This window comes from Stegostoma tigrinum, chromosome 4 (assembly GCF_030684315.1).
Source record: "Stegostoma tigrinum isolate sSteTig4 chromosome 4, sSteTig4.hap1, whole genome shotgun sequence".
Lineage (NCBI taxonomy): Eukaryota > Metazoa > Chordata > Chondrichthyes > Orectolobiformes > Stegostomatidae > Stegostoma > Stegostoma tigrinum.
Genome location: NC_081357.1, coordinates 2,059,669 through 2,077,202, shown reverse-complemented (window position 1 = coordinate 2,077,202; position 17,534 = coordinate 2,059,669). Strand labels below are relative to the sequence as shown.

The following is a 17,534-nucleotide window of genomic DNA, read 5'->3' as shown; positions in this document are numbered from 1 at the left end:
TCTGCCGACGGTCCCGGAAATGACGAGTTGGGAGCGCGACGACAGGCGGAGTGTAAGTGAGTGAGTTGAGGGGGGGGACTGTGACTGTAATTTATTTGTAATTTATCTCCTTTTGGCACAAAATAACAACCAGAAAGCGGGGCGTCGGGGCAAATGGGTCAGATCTGGTGGCTATAAAGCTGTTAGTAATGCCCCCATTACCCCCATTACTCCCCTAACCCCCATTACCCCCATTACCCCCATTACCCCCATTACTCCCCATTACCCCAATTACTCCCATTACTCCCCTAACTCCCATTACTCCCATTACCCCCAATACTCCCCATTACCCCCCTAACCCCCATTACTCCCATTACCCCCATTACTCCCCATTACTCCCCATTACCCCCCTAACCCCCATTACCCCCCTAACCCCCATTACCCCCCTAACCCCCATTACTCCCCATTACCCCCATTACTCCCCTAACCCCCATTACGCCCCATTACTCCCCATTACTCCCCATTACCCCCCTAACCCCCATTACTCCCCATTACCCCCATTACTCCCCATTACCCCCATGCCCCCATTACCCCTGCCCCCCTACCCACTGTCCCCACTCCCCATTCCTCCATGCCCCCATTGATATCAGTGAGTTGTTTGCAGAGTTGTTTGCAGGAATAGAATGCACTAAAGTCACGTTTACAGGTAACACTAACAGGTGAGGAAGTAAGAAGTTTACAAATGGGTTTGTATAGGTGAATGGGGCAAAATTTGTCACAGAGTTTTCATGTGGATATGTGGGAGGTTATCCATTTTGATTGGGAGGAATGGAAAAGCAGCTTATAGTCACAGGGTCATGCAGCACAGAAACATACCCTACAGCCCAATTCATCCGCACCAACAAAACTTCCCAAACTTAACTAGCCCCACTCGCCTGCAATGGGCCCATATCCCTGTAAACCTTTCCTGTTCCTGTACTTGCCCAAATGTCTTTTTAACTGTTGTTAGCTGTACCTGCATCGATCTGGAAGTTCATTCCATACACAAACCACGCTCTGATAAACTTCAGACTGCTTTAGTGCACAGGAATCTGGGTGTCCTTGTGCATGAATATGCATCACTAAAGATGAGACTATAAGTACTTGGAAGTACATGATGAAAGTCAGCACACCTTCATGAAGGGGAGGTCATGCCTGAGAAACCTGTCGGAATTCATTGAGGAAATAACAAACAAGTTAGACGAAGGGGAGCCAGTGGATATGATTTATTTGGATTTCCAGAAGGCCTTTGACATGGTGATGCACAGGAGGCTGCTAAATAAGATCATAACCCATGGTGTTAGGGGCAAGATACTAGCATAGATAGACGATTGGGACAGTTCTGAAGAAGGGTCCTGAAGCATTAACTGTGAATCTTTTTCTTCACAGATGCTGGCAAACCCGCTGAGCATTTCCAGCACTCTGTTTTTGTTGTGGAGAATTGGTTGTTTAGCAGAGGCAGAGAGTAGGTTTGCAAGAAACCTTTTTAGAAGGGCAGCCAGTGACTTGTGGAGTTCGATGGGGGTCAGTGTTTGTACCAGAATTATTCACATGACGTATTAATGGTGTGAACAAAGGAACTGAGCACATCGTAGCTAAGTTTTCGGATGACACAAAGATAGATGGAGGGACAGGTAGTGTTCAGGAAGTGGGGAGGGTGCAAAATGACTTGGATGGGCTGGGAGAGTGGGCAAATAAGTGGCAGATGGAACACAAGATGGGAATGTGTGAGGTTATGCACTCTTGTAGGAAGAATAGAAGGTCAAACTGTTTTATAAGCAGAAATTCAGTGTGTGAGGTTGGGAGAAGGGTGGGAATAAGGAAAGGCTGTAGGAATATAGTAGTTTCTCAGTTAGAATGCTGTGTTGTGGGGTGTGGACATTCTGCTTCTCACACTTCTCTCTCATGCAGGGACTGTCGCCGCTGCCAAGCCTTACACCACCATGGCAAGAGCTGCACTCCTTCGTGGATTCACAAGGCTCACTGTGTCTCCTGGCCTTTCCCAGGCTGAGAGCACATCCTGCCATCTGCTCCCAACGGTCTCCCAGCTCTGGGATCCCATCCGACTGGCCTCCTCCCTGGCTGCCAGGGCCTTCAGCTGCAGTTCTGTAAAGCCTGGGTGGCAGCCTCACTGTGAGCTGCATACCTCCGCGAGCCTGGCCAACAACAAACAGAACTGGTTAGATAGGAGCAAGTACACAGTGCGGCCCATCGGAGTGAGAAAGACTGGGGGCCGCGACCACACCGGTACGTCACAGAGTCTGAGAGCACGAGCTCAAAGGTACTCTAGTGGTCAGACAATGTCAGCGCTGCACTGTCGGCGGGTCAGTGCTGAGGGTGCGCCGCACTGTCGGAGGGTCAGTGCTGAGGGAGCGGGCACTGTCGGAGGGTCAGTGCTGAGGGAGCGGGCACTGTCGGAGGGTCAGTGCTGAGGGAGCGGGCACTGTCGGAGTGTCAGTGCTGAGGGAGTGCCGCACTGTCGGAGGGTCAGTGAGGAGGGAGCGCAGCACTGTCGGAGGGTCAGTGCTGAGGGAGCGGGCACTGTCGGAGGGTCAGTGCTGAGGGAGCGGGCACTGTCGGAGGGTCAGTGCTGAGGGAGCGGGCACTGTCGGAGGGTCAGTGCTGAGGGAGTGGGCACTGTCGGAGGGTCAGTGCTGAGAGAGTGAGCACTGTCGGAGGGTCAGTGCTGAGGGAGTGCCGCACTGTCGGAGGGTCAGTGCTGAGGGAGTGCCGCACTGTCGGAGGGTCAGTGCTGAGGGAGAGCAGCACTGTCGGAGGGTCAGTGCTGAGGGAGAGCCGCACTGTCGGAGGGTCAGTGCTGAGGGAGCGGGCGCTGTCGGAGGGTCAGTGCTGAGGGAGCGGGTGCTGTGGGAGGGTCAGTGCTGAGGGAGCGGGCATTGTCGGAGGGTCAGTGCTGAGGGAGCGGGCACTGTTGGAGGGTCAGTGCTGAGGGAGCGGGCACTGTCGGAGGGTCAGTGCTGAGGGAATGAGCGTTGTTTTTCCAGGCGACTTTATTCCTTTGTTTTGCTCTGAAGGGAAAATCCAGGTCCATGGGATCGGTGGAGGTCACAAACAGAGATATCGAATGATTGATTTCCAGAGGCTCCGATACCGGCCTGGCCAGCCCGAGGCACCCTTTGAGGAGAAGGTAGTCGAAGTTCGCTACGACCCGTGCAGGTGAGGAAGTAGCGAGGGGCTGGGGGCACGGCATTGCAGTGACTCTCTGTTAGGGTGGGGGTGGGGTTAGTGTGAGGTGAGGTACCGTGGCATGATTGTCTCTCAGTGGGTGCAGTTGAGGTGGGGGTGATGTGATCCCAGGTGGTGGGTGTGAGATCCTTTTGAGTGGGGAGTGTGAGCCTGGGCGGTGGGGTGGGTGTGAGATCCTATTGGGTTTGGGGGGTGGGGGTGTGAGCCTGGGCGATAGGGTGGGTGTGAGATCCTGTTGGAGGTGGGGGTTGTGAGCCTGGGTGGTGGGGTGGGTGTGAGATCCTGTTGGGGGTGGGGGGTGTGAGCCCGGGTGGTCGGGTGGGTGTGAGATCCTGTTGGAGGTGGGGCGTGTGAGCCCGGCCGGTGGGGTGGGTGTGAGATCCTGTTGGAGGTGGGGTGGGTGTGAGCCCGGGCGATAGGGTGGGTGTGAGATCCTGTTGGGTTGGGGGGTGGGGGGTATGAGCCCGGGCGGTGGGGTGGGTGTGAGATCTTGTTGGGGGTAGAGGGTGTGAGCCCGGCCGTGGGGTGAGGGTGAGCACATTAAGATTGCTTTCCCACTGCAGGTCTGCTGATATTGCGCTGCTCGCTGGGGGAAGCAGGAAGCGGTGGATCATTGCCACAGAAAACATGGAGCCCGGTGATGTCGTGAAAACATCCGGGCAGATCGGCCGGATGGCAGGTACGGTCCCGCAGGGACTTCTCTGTTTAATCTAACCCCTCTGGAGGCCAGGGTGAGGGAGGGGCTGTGTGAGGGTGACTGTCCCATCTTCCACAATAACACATGGATCCCTGTCTGAACAAACAACAAAGAAACAAAGAAACCTACAGCACAGGAACAGGCCCTTCGGCCCTCCAAGCCTGCGCCGATCAAGATCCTCTGTCTAACCTGTCATCTATTTTCTAACGGCCTGTGTCCATTTGCTTCCTGCCCATCCATGTACCTGTCCAGATATATCTTAAAAGACGCTAACATGTCTGCGTCTACCACCTCCGCTGGCAACGCGTTCCAGGTGCCCACCACCCTCTGCGTAAAGAACTTTCCACGTATATCTCCCTTAAACTTTCCTCCTCTCACTTTGAACTCATGACCCCTAGTAATTGAGTCCCCCACTCTGGGGAAAAAGCTTCTTGCTATCCACCCTGTCTATACCCCTCATGATTTTGTAGACCTCAATCTCCATCTTTCTAATGAAAATAATCCTAATCTATTCAGCCTCTCTTCATAGCTAGCACCCTCCATTCCAGGCAACATCCTGGTGAACCTCCTCTGCACCCTCTCCAAAGCATCCACATCCTTTTGGTAATGTGGTGACCAGAACTGCACACAGTGCTCCAAATGTGGCCGAACCAGGAATTGCATCACTGTTGCGCCCCGTGGTTGAGCGAGGGTGAGGGCGGGGAATGACAGGATGGGACGGAGTGCTCCTGCTTCTGTCCCATACTTGGACACACAGATCAGCTGCTGTCTAACACTTTCCCAATTTCTTTCCCAGTGTCTGCCAATGAGGGCGACGCCTATCCACTCGGAGCGCTTCCCGTGGGAACACTGCTGAATAGTTTGGAGTTGCAACCAGGGAAAGGAGCCCTGTACATCCGAGCTGCAGGTCGGTGAACCCGCCCGCCCCGTATCCGAGCAGTAGGTCAGTGACCCCCACCCCCTCTGAATCCGAGCTGCAGGGCAGTGACCCCCACCCCCTCTATCTCTGAGCTGCAGGTCAGTGACCCCCCTCTGTATCCGAGCTGCGGGTCAGTGACTCTCCCCTCTGTGTCCAAGCTGAGGGTCAGTGCCCCCTCTGTGTCCGAGCTGCTGATAGACAAAGTGAAAGGTTTAATTTTCACATGTTGTGTGCAGGAGAGATCTTCCAGCCGACACGTAGAAAATCCAACGAGAGAGGGGGTTTGGGGTTGTGCTGGACGTGGTTTCAAGAAAGCATTCTGAGCAAACAATGGGCCTGACAATTGGGGAGCATTTCTGTAACAGTGACCATAACGCTGTGAGAATTAAGGTAATGGTAGAGAAGACCAAAGATGAACCAGAAATATGGGTTCTGAATAGTTGGAAGGATGGTTTGAATTTGATAACAGACGATCTGGCCAGTGTGGACTCAGAGCAGCTCATTGTAGGGAAATCCACATTGGAGCAGCGGGAGGTGTTTGAAAGGGTAATTGTGAGGGTGTAGGGCCAACATGTTCCTGGCAGAAGTGAAGGGTGGGACAACCAGTCCAGAGAACCCTGAGTATCAGAGGATGTTCAGGATCGGTTACTGAGAGATAAAGTATTGTAAATGCCAAACTCTCCAAATAGCAGCCGTTCCAGAGGACTCTGGGATATACCAAGGTCTCTTAAGACACTCGCAGACTGAAGAGGGGTCTCAGAAACCAACCCCAGCAGGTGAGACTAAAATCCGAGGGGATTTAATAGGTATATTAGGGGCAAGGTGGGGAATGGGGAGGGGCCATTGGGACAAAAGTGGCAAAGACAGGGCTGAGGTTATAAATGAGTACTTTGTAAATGCATTTGCTGGAGGCAAAGTTCTAGACAAGTTCTGGGAATCAGGGATGGGGGGTAATTCACATCGAGAAGGGATTAGCAGTTTAACTGGAGTGGAAGTGGGTAAATCCTCAGGCCACAGGACACGTAGCCAGGCTGCTGTGGGAGGTACAGGGAGGAAACTGCAGGGAATCTGACAGAAATTTCAAATCCTCTCTGACCACAGAACGGGTGCCAGAGGATTGGAGGACGTCTCCTGTGGAATCATTATTCCAGAAGGATAACGAGGGTAACCAGGCAACCACAGGCCATAGTGTCTAATATCAGTGGCAGGGAAACTATTGGGAACAAATCTGAAGGACAAAATTAATCTTCACACGGAGAGGTGGGGATTATTCAAGGATAGTGAGCTCGGCTTTGTAAGGGAGAGATCATCTCCAACAAATTCTCAGCTTTTTGAGGAAGTGTAGATGAAGGTTGTGCAGTAGATGTAGTTTACGTGGATTTCAGTAAGACATCTCACCAGGTTCTCCAAAGAGAGACTGGTTAAGAAGCGAAGTGCCCATGGGGTCCGGGGCAATTTGGCAAATTGCATCCAAAATTGGCTTCATGGCAGGAAGCAGAGAGTGATGGTGGAAGCCAGTGACCAACAGTGTACCATCAGTGCTGGGTCCTTTCCTGTTTGTTGTCCACGCTAACAATCTTGACATGAATGTAGGAGATGACATGAAAATGGGTAGTGCGGTTAGTAGCAAGCAGGGTAACCTTAGACGGCAGGATGATGTAGATGGGCTGAACAGTGGCAAGTCGCTTTTAATCCTGAAAAGTATTGGATGATTCATTGGGAAAGATGCCAGGCAAGAGAGCACACAGTGAATGGAGGGCCCGAGGAAGATACGAGATAGAGGATGGTGGTCGAAGGCTGGAGCCCTGTGTGCTTGGTGTCCCACAGGGATCAGTGCTGGGTCAATGGGAGTGTTCTTGTGGGGTTTAGTGGGGATGGGGGGCTGAAGTGTGAATAGGTCAGTGTGCAGATGAAACAGAGATTGATTGTGAGGGAGAGGTTACTGCCCTCAGTGAAAGAGCTGCTGATCAGAGAACCATATCCCTTATTGCAGCCTGTGACATTATGGATTTTCACAGAGTAGCTTCTTTCTCTCCCTCTTCCCCCACCTCCCCACAATCACCCTGTTCCTCCTCCCCTCCCGATTCCAGGTACTTGTGGTGCGTTGCTTCGGAAGGTGAATGGCACAGCGATTGTTCAGCTTCCATCCAAACGCCAGGTCCAGGTATGTCTCTCTCCACCGCCCCCCACTCCCGCACAAATTCTCCACACTCCTCCCACCTCATTCTCTCTCCATGTCTCGATATAGAACATTACAGCACAGTACAGGCCCTTCTGCCCTCGATGTTGTGCTGACCTGTCATACCGATCTCAAGCCCATCTAACCTACACTATTCCATGTACGTCCATATGCTTATCCAATGACGACTTAAATGTACCTAAAGTTGGCGAATCTACTACTGTTGCAGGCAAAGCGTTCCATTTCCTTACTACTCTCTGAGTAAAGAAACCACCTCTGACATCTGTCCTATATCTTTCACCCCTCAATTTAAAGCTATGCCCCCTCATGCTCGCCGTCACCATCCTAGGAAAAAGGCTCTCCCTATCCACCCTATCTAACCCTCTGATTATTTTATATGTTTCAATTCTCATATGACTATATATCTCATTCTCACTCACTCTGTCTCACACACGCCATGCCCATCTCTCCCTCTAACACCGAGATAAATTAAAGGGAAACGGTTAACCAGGGAAAGAGTTGGGCCCATTAGGGACCAAGGGGGCAACGTGTGTGTGAAGTCGCTCTAGAAAAGGAGAATGTAGGTATGGAACCTGGGAAAAGGGACTGAGAGGAACTTGCACAGTTTGACGTAGGAAATGGGGAGGGGTCGGAGGCTGTGTCAGGCTTAAAAACTGACAAATCCCCTGGTCTGGATGAATTGCATCCCAGGCTACTGTGGGGATTGAGGCGGGAAATTACAGGGGCCCTGACACACATTGTTAATTTCTCTCTGTCCGCAGGGGAAGTGCCAGAGGACTGGAGGGCAGCTAATGTAGTTCCACCTTTTTAAGGCGAATGGTAGAGATGAAGCAGGAAATTACAGATTTGCGGGTCTCATGTCAATGGTAGGGAAACTGTTGGAGAAAATTCCGAAGGAACAAATTAAAACCCACTTGGAAAGGCATGGGTTAATTAGGGATAGCGAGCACGGCTTTATCAGAGGGAGGTCATGCCTGACAAATTGAGCTGAAAGGAGAGACTGGATTGGCTTGGATTATTTTCTTTAGAGCAGAGCGGACATGATTGTGGTGTATAAGATGATGAAGGGTGTGGACAGGGTGATTATAGAGGCTGTTCCCCTTGGTTTCGGGGTCAGTCACTAGAGCGTATAGTTTTAGTGTAAAGGACAAGAGTTTCTGAGGGGATTTGGGAAAAAATTCTTCACTCAGTGGATGGTGGGAATCTGGAATGCTCTGCCTGGAAAGGTAGTAGAGGCTGGAAACTACAACCTTTAAAACATATTTGGATGAGCACTCGAAATGTCCCATATCCTTGAAAGTTGTGATAAGTGTAGGGAACTGGGTTCAGTGCAGTTTTAATGGTGCAGACGTGTATGAATCTATGAAATGCTTCCTCTCACTCTATCCATGCCTTGCTCCTTCTTCTGTTTGCCAGCAACCCCTGCCACCTTCACTGTCTCTTGCACCCCTGCTGTCTGACTCTCTCTCTCTCGCCCTCACTGTCTGACTCTCTATCTCTCACATGCCTCTTCTCTCTGACCCTCTCACACCCCTGATCCCTACTCTCTCTCTCACTCACTCTCTGACACACTCTCTCTCACCTGTTCTCTGACACAGTCTCTCTCTCTCCCCCTTCCACCTCAGGTTCTCGAGACATGTGTAGCGACCGTTGGCCGTGTGTCTAATGTTGACCATAACAAGCGTGTGATTGGTAAAGCTGGTCGCAATCGCTGGCTGGGTATCCGGCCCTCAAGTGGCCTGTGGCAGAGGAAGGGTGGCTGGGCTGGTCGGAAGATTCGGCCACTACCACCCATGAAGAGTTATGTAAACCTGCCATCGCGAGGGACTCTGAGCTGAATGGTGAATCAAGGGCAGATCCTGTACATTAAAGATCTTACTGCGACTGACTGCTTCCTTTTGGAGTTTTTTTAATTCACTCATGGGGCACGTGTGTGTCGCTGGCTGGGCGCAGCATTTATTGTCCCATCCTTAGTTGCCCCCTTGAGAAGGTGGGGGTGAGCTGCCTTCTTGAACCGCTGCAGTCCTCCTGCTGTGGGTTGACCCACAGTGCCCTGAGGGAGGGAATTCTGACCCAGCGACACTGAAGGAACGGCGATATAGTTCCAAGTCAGGATGGTGAGTGACTTGAAGGGGAACTTACAGGGGGGTGGTGTATCTGCTGCCCTTGGGAAGGCGCTGTTTAAGGTGATGTGGTGAGCTGTTATTCCTAAAATAATCCAGCCCCATTGCCCCACCAGCTGCACCTTTAACAGTGTTTTGATTTAATTGGCAAATTGGTTCCCTTTGGTGCTGCCATACAGAATAAAAAACTCATTCAAAAGACTCAGTTTATTAATAACATAAATCATCTTAAAACAAACGGCAAAACTGATGAATGTTTGAGCTGGAATCCAGACTGAGAACTATATCCCCAGTGGTAAGACGAACCGTAGATACACAGACAAACAGAGAGTCAGAGAGACAAGACACAGACAGTGGATGGGAAATGAACATAAGCATCATGAAACACAGACCTGTTACCAGCCTGGATGGCAGGTGTCCGTGAGATAGTTTGCTCCTGGTACTTCACGTTGACAAAGACACAGTCTTGTCGATCCATTGGTTCTCAATCTTTCATTAGTGAGGATTTGCCTTCTCTGTCCATGGAGCTGATTTTTTTCACCTCTGCCTTTCAACAAGGGAATTTGCAGAGAGAGAGAGCAATTTACAGGGAAATGATGAGTGGCAGTAGCTACTAGGAGATTTTCTGTTACTTCACCCAGGAGGAGGAGGGAGGAGAGATGGGATGCAGAGAGAGTGAGATGTTTTCTCCTTCACAGGCTGGAGGTTAGGATAGCAAATGTGGTTCCCCTGTTCAAGAAGGGGAGTAGAGACAACCCTGGGAATTATAGACCAGTGAGCCTTACCTCAGTTGTTGGTAAAGTGTTGGAAAAGGTTATAAGGGATAGGATTTATAATCATCTAGAAAAGAATAAATTGATTAGGGACAGTCAGCACGGTTTTGTGAAGGGAAGGTCGTGCCTCACAAACCTTACTGAGTCCTTTGAGAAGGTGACCAAACAGGTAGATGAGAGTAAGCCGGTTGATGTGGTGTATATGGATTTCAGCAAGGCGTTCGATAAGGTTCCCCACAGTAGGCTATTGTACAAAATGCGGAGGAATGAATTGTGGGAGATATAGCAGTTTGGATCAGAAATTGGCTTGCTGAAAGAAGACAGAGGCTGGTAGTTGATGGGAAATGTTCATCCTGGAGACCAGTTACTAGTGGTGTACTGCAAGGGTCGGTGTTGGGTTCACTGCTGTTTGTCATTTTTATAAATGACCTGGATGAGGGCGTAGAAGGATGGGTTAGTAAATTTGCAGACAACACTAAGGTCGGTGGAGTTGTGGATAGTGACAAAGGATGCTGTAGGTTGCAGAGAGACACAGATAAGCTGCAGATCTGGGCTGAGAGGTGGCAAATGGAGTTTAATGCAGACAAGTGTGAGGTGATGCACTTTGGTAGGAGTAAGCAGAAGGCAAAGTACAGGGCTAATGGTAAGATTCTTAGTAGTGTAGATGAGCAGAGAGATCTCGGTGTCCATGTACACAGATCCTTGAAAGTTGCCACCCAGGTTGACAGGGCTGTTAAGAAGGCATACAGTGTTTTAGCTTTTATTAATAGAGGGATCGAGTTCCGGAACCAAGAGGTTATGCTGCAGCTGTACAAAACTCTGGTGCGGCCGCACTTGGAGTATTGTGTACAGTTCTGGTCACCGCATTATAAGAAGGATGTGGAAGCTTTGTTTAGGGTGCAGAGGAGATTTACTAGGATGTTGCCTGGTATGGAGGGAAGGTTTTACGAGGAAAGGCTGAGGGACTTGAGGCTGTTTTCGTTAGAGAGAAGAAAGTTGAGAGGTGACTTAATTGAAATATATAAAATAATCAGAGGGTTAGATAGGGTGGATAGAGAGAGCCTTTTTCCTAGGATGGTGACGGCGAGCATGAGGGGGCATAGCTTTAAATTGAGGGGCGAAAGATATAGGACAGATGTCAGAGGTAGTTTCTTTACTCAGAGAGTAGTAAGGGAATGGAACGCTTTGCCTGCACCGGTAGTGGATTCGCCAACTTTAGGTACATTTAAGTCGTCATTGGACAAGCATATGGACGTACATGGAATAGTGTAGGTTAGATGGGCTTGAGATCGGTATGACAGGTCGGCACAACATCGAGGGCCGAAGGGCCTGTACTGGGCTATAATGTTCTATGTTTCTGTTGGATTGTCCAAACGCAAAACTAGAGACTTTCACCCAAGAACTAATCAAGAGGTAGTTCTGAGGAAGGGACACTCAACCTGAAACATTAACTCTTGATTTCATTCCACAGATCTGCTGAGCTTTTCCAACAATTTGTGTTTTTGTCACTAATCAGTTTACTTTGCTGAGTAACCTTGAACATACACAACTAGTCCCAGCTGGAGAATAATGTCTCTGGGTAGTGCAGACATTGTAGGGGGATATTGGGAGTTGGACGCTGAAGTTTCGCTGGCAGGGCTCGTAGGAAAACACAAAACACAGACAGGGTTTTACAGGGCCAAGCCTTCAGAGAGAGGTTGTACCACACGGTAAACCATATCATACGTGTCAGGTGGGACATAAACCTCAGCATTTCATCAGAACAGCAGTTTCCTGCCCTGCAGCAGTTTGTGAAAACCCGTTAGGCCGAGCATGGAGGAATATTTTAAAATCTCACCGGCAAAAGTGAAAGACTGGGCAGATAAGCATTCAGTGACGAGCATGCTGGAAGTGAGAGATGAAGTAATGGTACCGCTGTCGCGGGGTGACTGTCTGAAAGTGAGATTCAGTGGGGACCATGTAAAGGAGGGTGGAGAATCAGTGACTGCTCTGAGAAATAGTCCCAATTGTAGGAGCAGGGATTGGTTCTATCACGTAAACATGCTGGTAAGGTATCATTGTAGGAAAGAGGAGGAGGAGGAACAAATCTGTCAGCTTCTATGTGAAAGTAGACACAATAAGAGAGAGGTGGAAGGACAGATCATTCTCAACACGAACCTCCTACAATTTCACTGATGAACAGAGATTGGGACACTGTGTTCTCACAAGGACTATGGGAGGATGTGCTAAGAATGTTTAGGGCATTTAAGGAAAGTTATAGATACAGCTGGATGTACAACATTCACTAGAAAGATATGGATACAGGAGAGTCAGGGCTGAGAAAGCAGCCCCCTTATTGGTTGGACTCAAAGAAAGAACTTGAGGGGAACCAGGTGTAAGATGAGATTTGAACATGTGGTCAACCTAAAAATCATGAAGCAGAGGTTATTTGTGAAGAAATCACTGGACCCAAAACATTAAGTCTGTTTTCTCTCCGCTGAATTTCCCAGCAATTTCTGTTTTTGCTTCTGTTTTCCAGCATCTGCAGTTCTTTTTTTATTACTCTCCTGGCACCAGGTCTATCCAAACAAGAAAGGAAATTATGGATGAACGTGACAAAACACCATGTAGCCGTGTGGGTTACGTCAGGCTGAGGAACTCCTGTCTACTCCCTCACCATCACCATCACCATGTGCTGCCACTTGAGTCTTGCCATCCCGGCCCTGAAACACAACACACTGAGCATGTGCTGTGTGCGTCCACATTAATGGCAGCAGGCTGTCTGTCAGGGTCAATGTGGGCTAATGCTAAGGTTTGCTCAAGAAGACTTTCTCAGCCTGATATCTGTATTGGTACCTCCCAAGGGTCCAGTATCTGTAATGGATCACCCACACAGTTGCCCTTGAGAAGGTGGGGATGAGCTCTTAGGGAGGGAGTTCCGGGAATTCGACCCAGCGATAGTGAAGGAATCTAAGGATTCGTGGAAGATTACTACCAGTACATCCATAAAATCATAGGAATGTACAGCACAGAAGCAGAGCCTTTTGTCTAACCGGTCCTGCACCCCTAGGCCTGTATGTTCTATAACACTACCCGGGGTCCTACTATTAATTCTATAAGCCCAGACCTGGTTTGTTTTACTAACATGCAATGCCTCACATTTATCCAGATTAAACTCCATCTGCCACTCCTCAGCCCATTGAACCAATTGATCAAAATTAGTCTGTAATCTTAAATAACCCTCTTCACTGTCAACTTACCTTCAATTTTGATGTCATCAGCAAATTTTCCAACCATACCTCCTATATTCTCGTACAAATAATTTATGTAAATGGTGAACAAAAGTGGACCCCGTGGAGCACTGCTGGTCACAAAACAACAGTCTGAAAAACAACCCACCACCTTGTCTCAAACTGTAAAACTAATTTTGTACCTAATTAGCAAGCTCACCCTGAATCCAATGTGATCTAACTTTATTAATGAGGGTGGCACAGTGACTCAGTGGTAAGCACAACTGCCTCACAGCACCAGGGACCTGCATTTCATTCCACCATCAGCTGTCTTTGTGAAGTTTACATATTCTCCCTGTGTCTGCACGGGTGCACATTTACCTAGAAAATTTGGTTTCTCCCTTTTTGTTCACTTTTTTGGTTGTCTCTTGTTGTTTGTTTAGAATATTCCCAATCCTCTGAATCACCACTAATGTTTGCTAAATTGTAATTTTTGCTTTCAGTTTTTGCTACCTGTAACTTCTCTAGTAACCTCCTTGCCAGAATCCTTCTTCCTCACTGGGTTATACCTTTGCTGTGAATCATAAACTATTAAACATCTGCCATTTTTCCTCAAACATCTTTCAAGCTAAACACTTCCTCAGTCCACTCCAGCCAGCTCTGCCCTCATTCCTGTGTAATTCCCTTAATTTAAGCTGAGCACAGTTGTTTTTAGCCCAAGATCCTCCTTCTCCAACTGAATGCTAACCTCTGTCATGTTCTGGTTAATGTTCCTGAGGGGAAATTTTACTCCGACGTTATTAAACCTGCCTCATTCACATCACAAGATCCAAAATACTCTGATCCATAACATATTGTTCGAGGAAACCGTCCCACATAACACAATGAGTTCTTCCTACAGGATTCCTCCGCCAATGTGACTATCTCAATCTAGACGAAGACAAGAGATACCCAGGATTAATTTACTGCCTTTGTAACATGCCATCATTATCTGCTGATTTCTTCTCTGTCCCGCTATACAGCTGCTTTTCTGGAACTAAACACTACTCCCACTAATGCCTTCTTTCCCTTTATATTTCTTACCTCCACCCATATGCATTCTATATATTCTAAATAAAGATTACTTCTTGCGATCATACCTATTCCATTCTGTACCAACTGATCCCCCGTTCTTTCCTGCCTCTTTCGAATAATCACATGCTGTTGAATATTTTGTTTCCAGTTTTGATCCCCTTATAGAGAACATAGGACAGTACAGGCCCTTCAGCCTACGATGTTCTGCCAACCTATTGTCCTACTAAGATCAATCTACTCTGCATACCCTACATTTTACTATCCCCTATGACCCTACCCAAGAGTCGCTTAAAAGTCTCTAAAGTATCTGACCCCACTATCACTGCCGGCAGCACATTCCACACACCCACCACTCTCTGTGTGAAGAACCTACCTCTGACATCTCCCCTATACCCTCCTTCAATCACCTTAAAGTTATGTCCCTTCGTAATAGTCATTTCCAACCTGGGAAAAAGTCTCTGGCTGTCCACTCTATCTATGTCTCATCATCTTGTACACCTCTATCAAGTCACCCCTCATCCTTGATAACAAAGTGTGAAGCTGGATGAAGACAGCAGGCCCAGCAGCATCTCAGGAGCACAAAAGCTGACGTTTCGGGCCTAGACCCTTCATCATAGAGGGGGATGGGGTGAGGGTTCTGGAATAAATAGGGAGAGAGGGGGAGGCGGACCGAAGATGGATAGAGGAGAAGATAGGTGGAGAGGAGAGTATAGGTGGGGAGGTAGGGAGGGGATAGGTCAGTCCAGGGAGGACGGACAGGTCAAGGGGGTGGGATGAGGTTAATAGGGAGGAAATGGAGGTGCAGGTTAAGTTGGGTGGAGGGGATAGGTGAGAGGAAGAACAGGTTGGGGACCTCACCTTCCTCATCCCTTACCTTCCTGGACCTCTCTGTCTCCATCTCAGGCAACCACCTACAAACCAATGTCCATTTCCAGCCCACCGACTCCCACAGCTACCTGGAATACACCTCCTCCCACCCACCCTCCTGCAAAAATTCCATCCCCTATTCCCAATTCCTTCGCCTCCGCTGCATCTGCTCCCAGGATAAGGCAGTCCACTCCCGCACATTCCGGATGTCCCCGTTCTTCAAGAACCGCAACTTTCCCCCCACAGTGGTCGAGAACGCCCTCAACTGTGTCTCCCACATTTCCAACAACACATCCCTCACACCCCGCCCCCGCCACAACCGCCCTAAGAGGATCCCCCTCGTTCTCACACACCACCCCACCAACCTCCGGATACAACGCATCGTCCACCGACACTTCCGCCATCTACAATCCGACCCCACCACCCAAGACATTTTTCCATCCCCACCCTTGTCTGCCTTCCAGAGAGACCACTCTCTCTGTGACTCCCTTGTTCGCTCCACACTCCCCTCCAACCCCACCACACCCGGCACCTTCCTTGCAACCGCAGGAAATGCTACACTTGCCCCCACACCTCCTCCCTCACCCCCATCCCAGGCCCCAAGATGACTTTCCACATCTGCCAATGTGGTATACTGTATCCACTGTACCCATTGTGGCTTCCTCTACGTTGGGGAAACCAAGCGGAGGCTTGGGGACCGCCTTGCAGAACATCTCCACTCGGTTCGCAATAAACAACTGCACCTCCCAGTCGCGAACCATTTTAACTCCCTCTCCCATTCCTTGGACGACATGTCCATCATGGGCCTCCTGCAGTGCCACAATGATGCCACCCGAAGGTTGCAGGAACAGCAACTCATATTCCGCTTGGGAACCCTGCAGCCCAATGGTATCAATGTGGATTTCACGAGCTTCAAAATCTCCCCTCCCCCCACTGCATCCCAAAAACAGCCCAGCTGGTCCCCGCCTCCCTAACCTGTTCTTCCTCTCACTTATCCTTTCCTCCCACCTCAAGCTGCACCTCCATTTCCTGCCTACTAACCTTATCCTGCCCTCTTGACCTGTCTGCCCTCCTACCTGCCCACCCATACTCTCCTCTCCACTTAACTTCTCCTCCATCCATCCTCAGTCCGCCTCCACCTCTCTCCCTATTTATTCCAGAACCCTCTCCCCATCCCCCTTTTCTGACAAAGGGTCGATGCCCAAAACATCAGCTTTTGTGCTCCTGAGATGCTGCTTGGGCTGCTGTGTTCATCCAGCTTCACACTTTGTTATCGTGGATTCTCCAGCATCTGCAGTTCCCATCATCTCTGAACACCTCTCATCCTTCTTCACCCCAATGAAAAATGTCCTAGCTCCCTCAACCCTTCCTCATGAGACCTGCCCTCCAGTCCACGCAGCGTCCTGGTAAATCTCGTCTACACCCTCTCTGAAGCTTCCACATCTTTCCTATAATGAGGTGACCAGAACTGAACATAATATTCTCAGTAAGAACCCAAAGAACTGCAGATGCTGTAAATCAGGAACGAAAACAAAGTTGCTGGAAAAGCTCAGCAGGTCTGGCAGCATCTATGGAGGAGAAAAGAGAGTTAACATTTCGGGTCCAGTTCTGAGAAAGGGTCACTGGACCCAAAACTCTAACTCTTTTTACTCCTCCACAGATGCTGCCAGACCTCCTGAGCTTTTCCAGCGACAATATTCTAAGTGGGGTCTAACCAGAGCTTTATAGAGCTGCAGCATAACCTCTCGGCTCTTAAACACAATTCCCCTGCCAATGAAAGCCAACACACCATACGCCTTCTTTACAATCCTATCAACGTGGGTGGCAACTTTGAGGGATCTATGGACGTGGACCCCAGTATCCCTCTGTTCCTCTACACTATCGAGAATCCTGCCATTAACTCTATATTCTACATTCAAATTCCACCTTCCAAAATGAATCACTTCACACTTTTCTGGGTTGAATTCCATCTGCCACTTCTTTGCCCAGCTCTGCATCCTGTCACTGTCTCTTTGCAACCTACACCAGCCCTCCACGCTGTCCACAACTCCACCAACCTTCCTGTCATCAGCAAACTTACTAACCCACCCTTCCCCCTCCTCATCCAAGTCATTTATAAAGATCACAAACAGCAGAGGTCCCAGAACAGATCCCTGCGGAACACCACTGGTCACTGAGCTCCAGGCTGAATACTTTCCATCTACTACTACCCCCTGTCTTCTATTGGACAGCCAGACAGACAAATTTCCCTGAATTCCATGCCTCCTTACTTTCTGAATGAGCCTACCATGGGGAACCTTATCAAATACTTTGCTAATATCCACATACACCGCATCCACGGCTCTACCTTCATCGATGTGTTTTATCTCATCCTCAAAGAATTCAATCAGGCTTGTGAGGCATGACCTGCCCCTCTCAAAGCCATGCTGAGTATTTCTAATCAAACT

The 17,534-nt window shown here is 49.3% G+C and overlaps 1 protein-coding gene across 2 annotated transcripts; it reads left to right on the top strand.

The window, feature by feature from the left end:
• Window positions 1-4: 4 nt before the first annotated feature.
• mrpl2 (mitochondrial ribosomal protein L2) lies at window positions 5-8,925 on the top strand. 2 transcript variants are annotated; one of them, XM_059645091.1, is made up of 7 exons: window positions 5-56; window positions 1,930-2,265; window positions 3,054-3,195; window positions 3,789-3,904; window positions 4,719-4,829; window positions 6,932-7,005; window positions 8,667-8,925. In XM_059645091.1, the coding sequence occupies exons 1-7, from the start codon at window positions 20-22 to the stop codon at window positions 8,877-8,879; spliced, it is 1,029 nt and encodes a 342-aa protein (XP_059501074.1). In that variant the 5' UTR covers window positions 5-19; the 3' UTR covers window positions 8,880-8,925. The 2 variants fall into 2 exon arrangements, with proteins under 2 accessions (XP_059501074.1, XP_059501075.1); XM_059645092.1 differs by having other exon boundaries at window positions 42-60.
• Window positions 8,926-17,534: the final 8,609 nt, after the last annotated feature.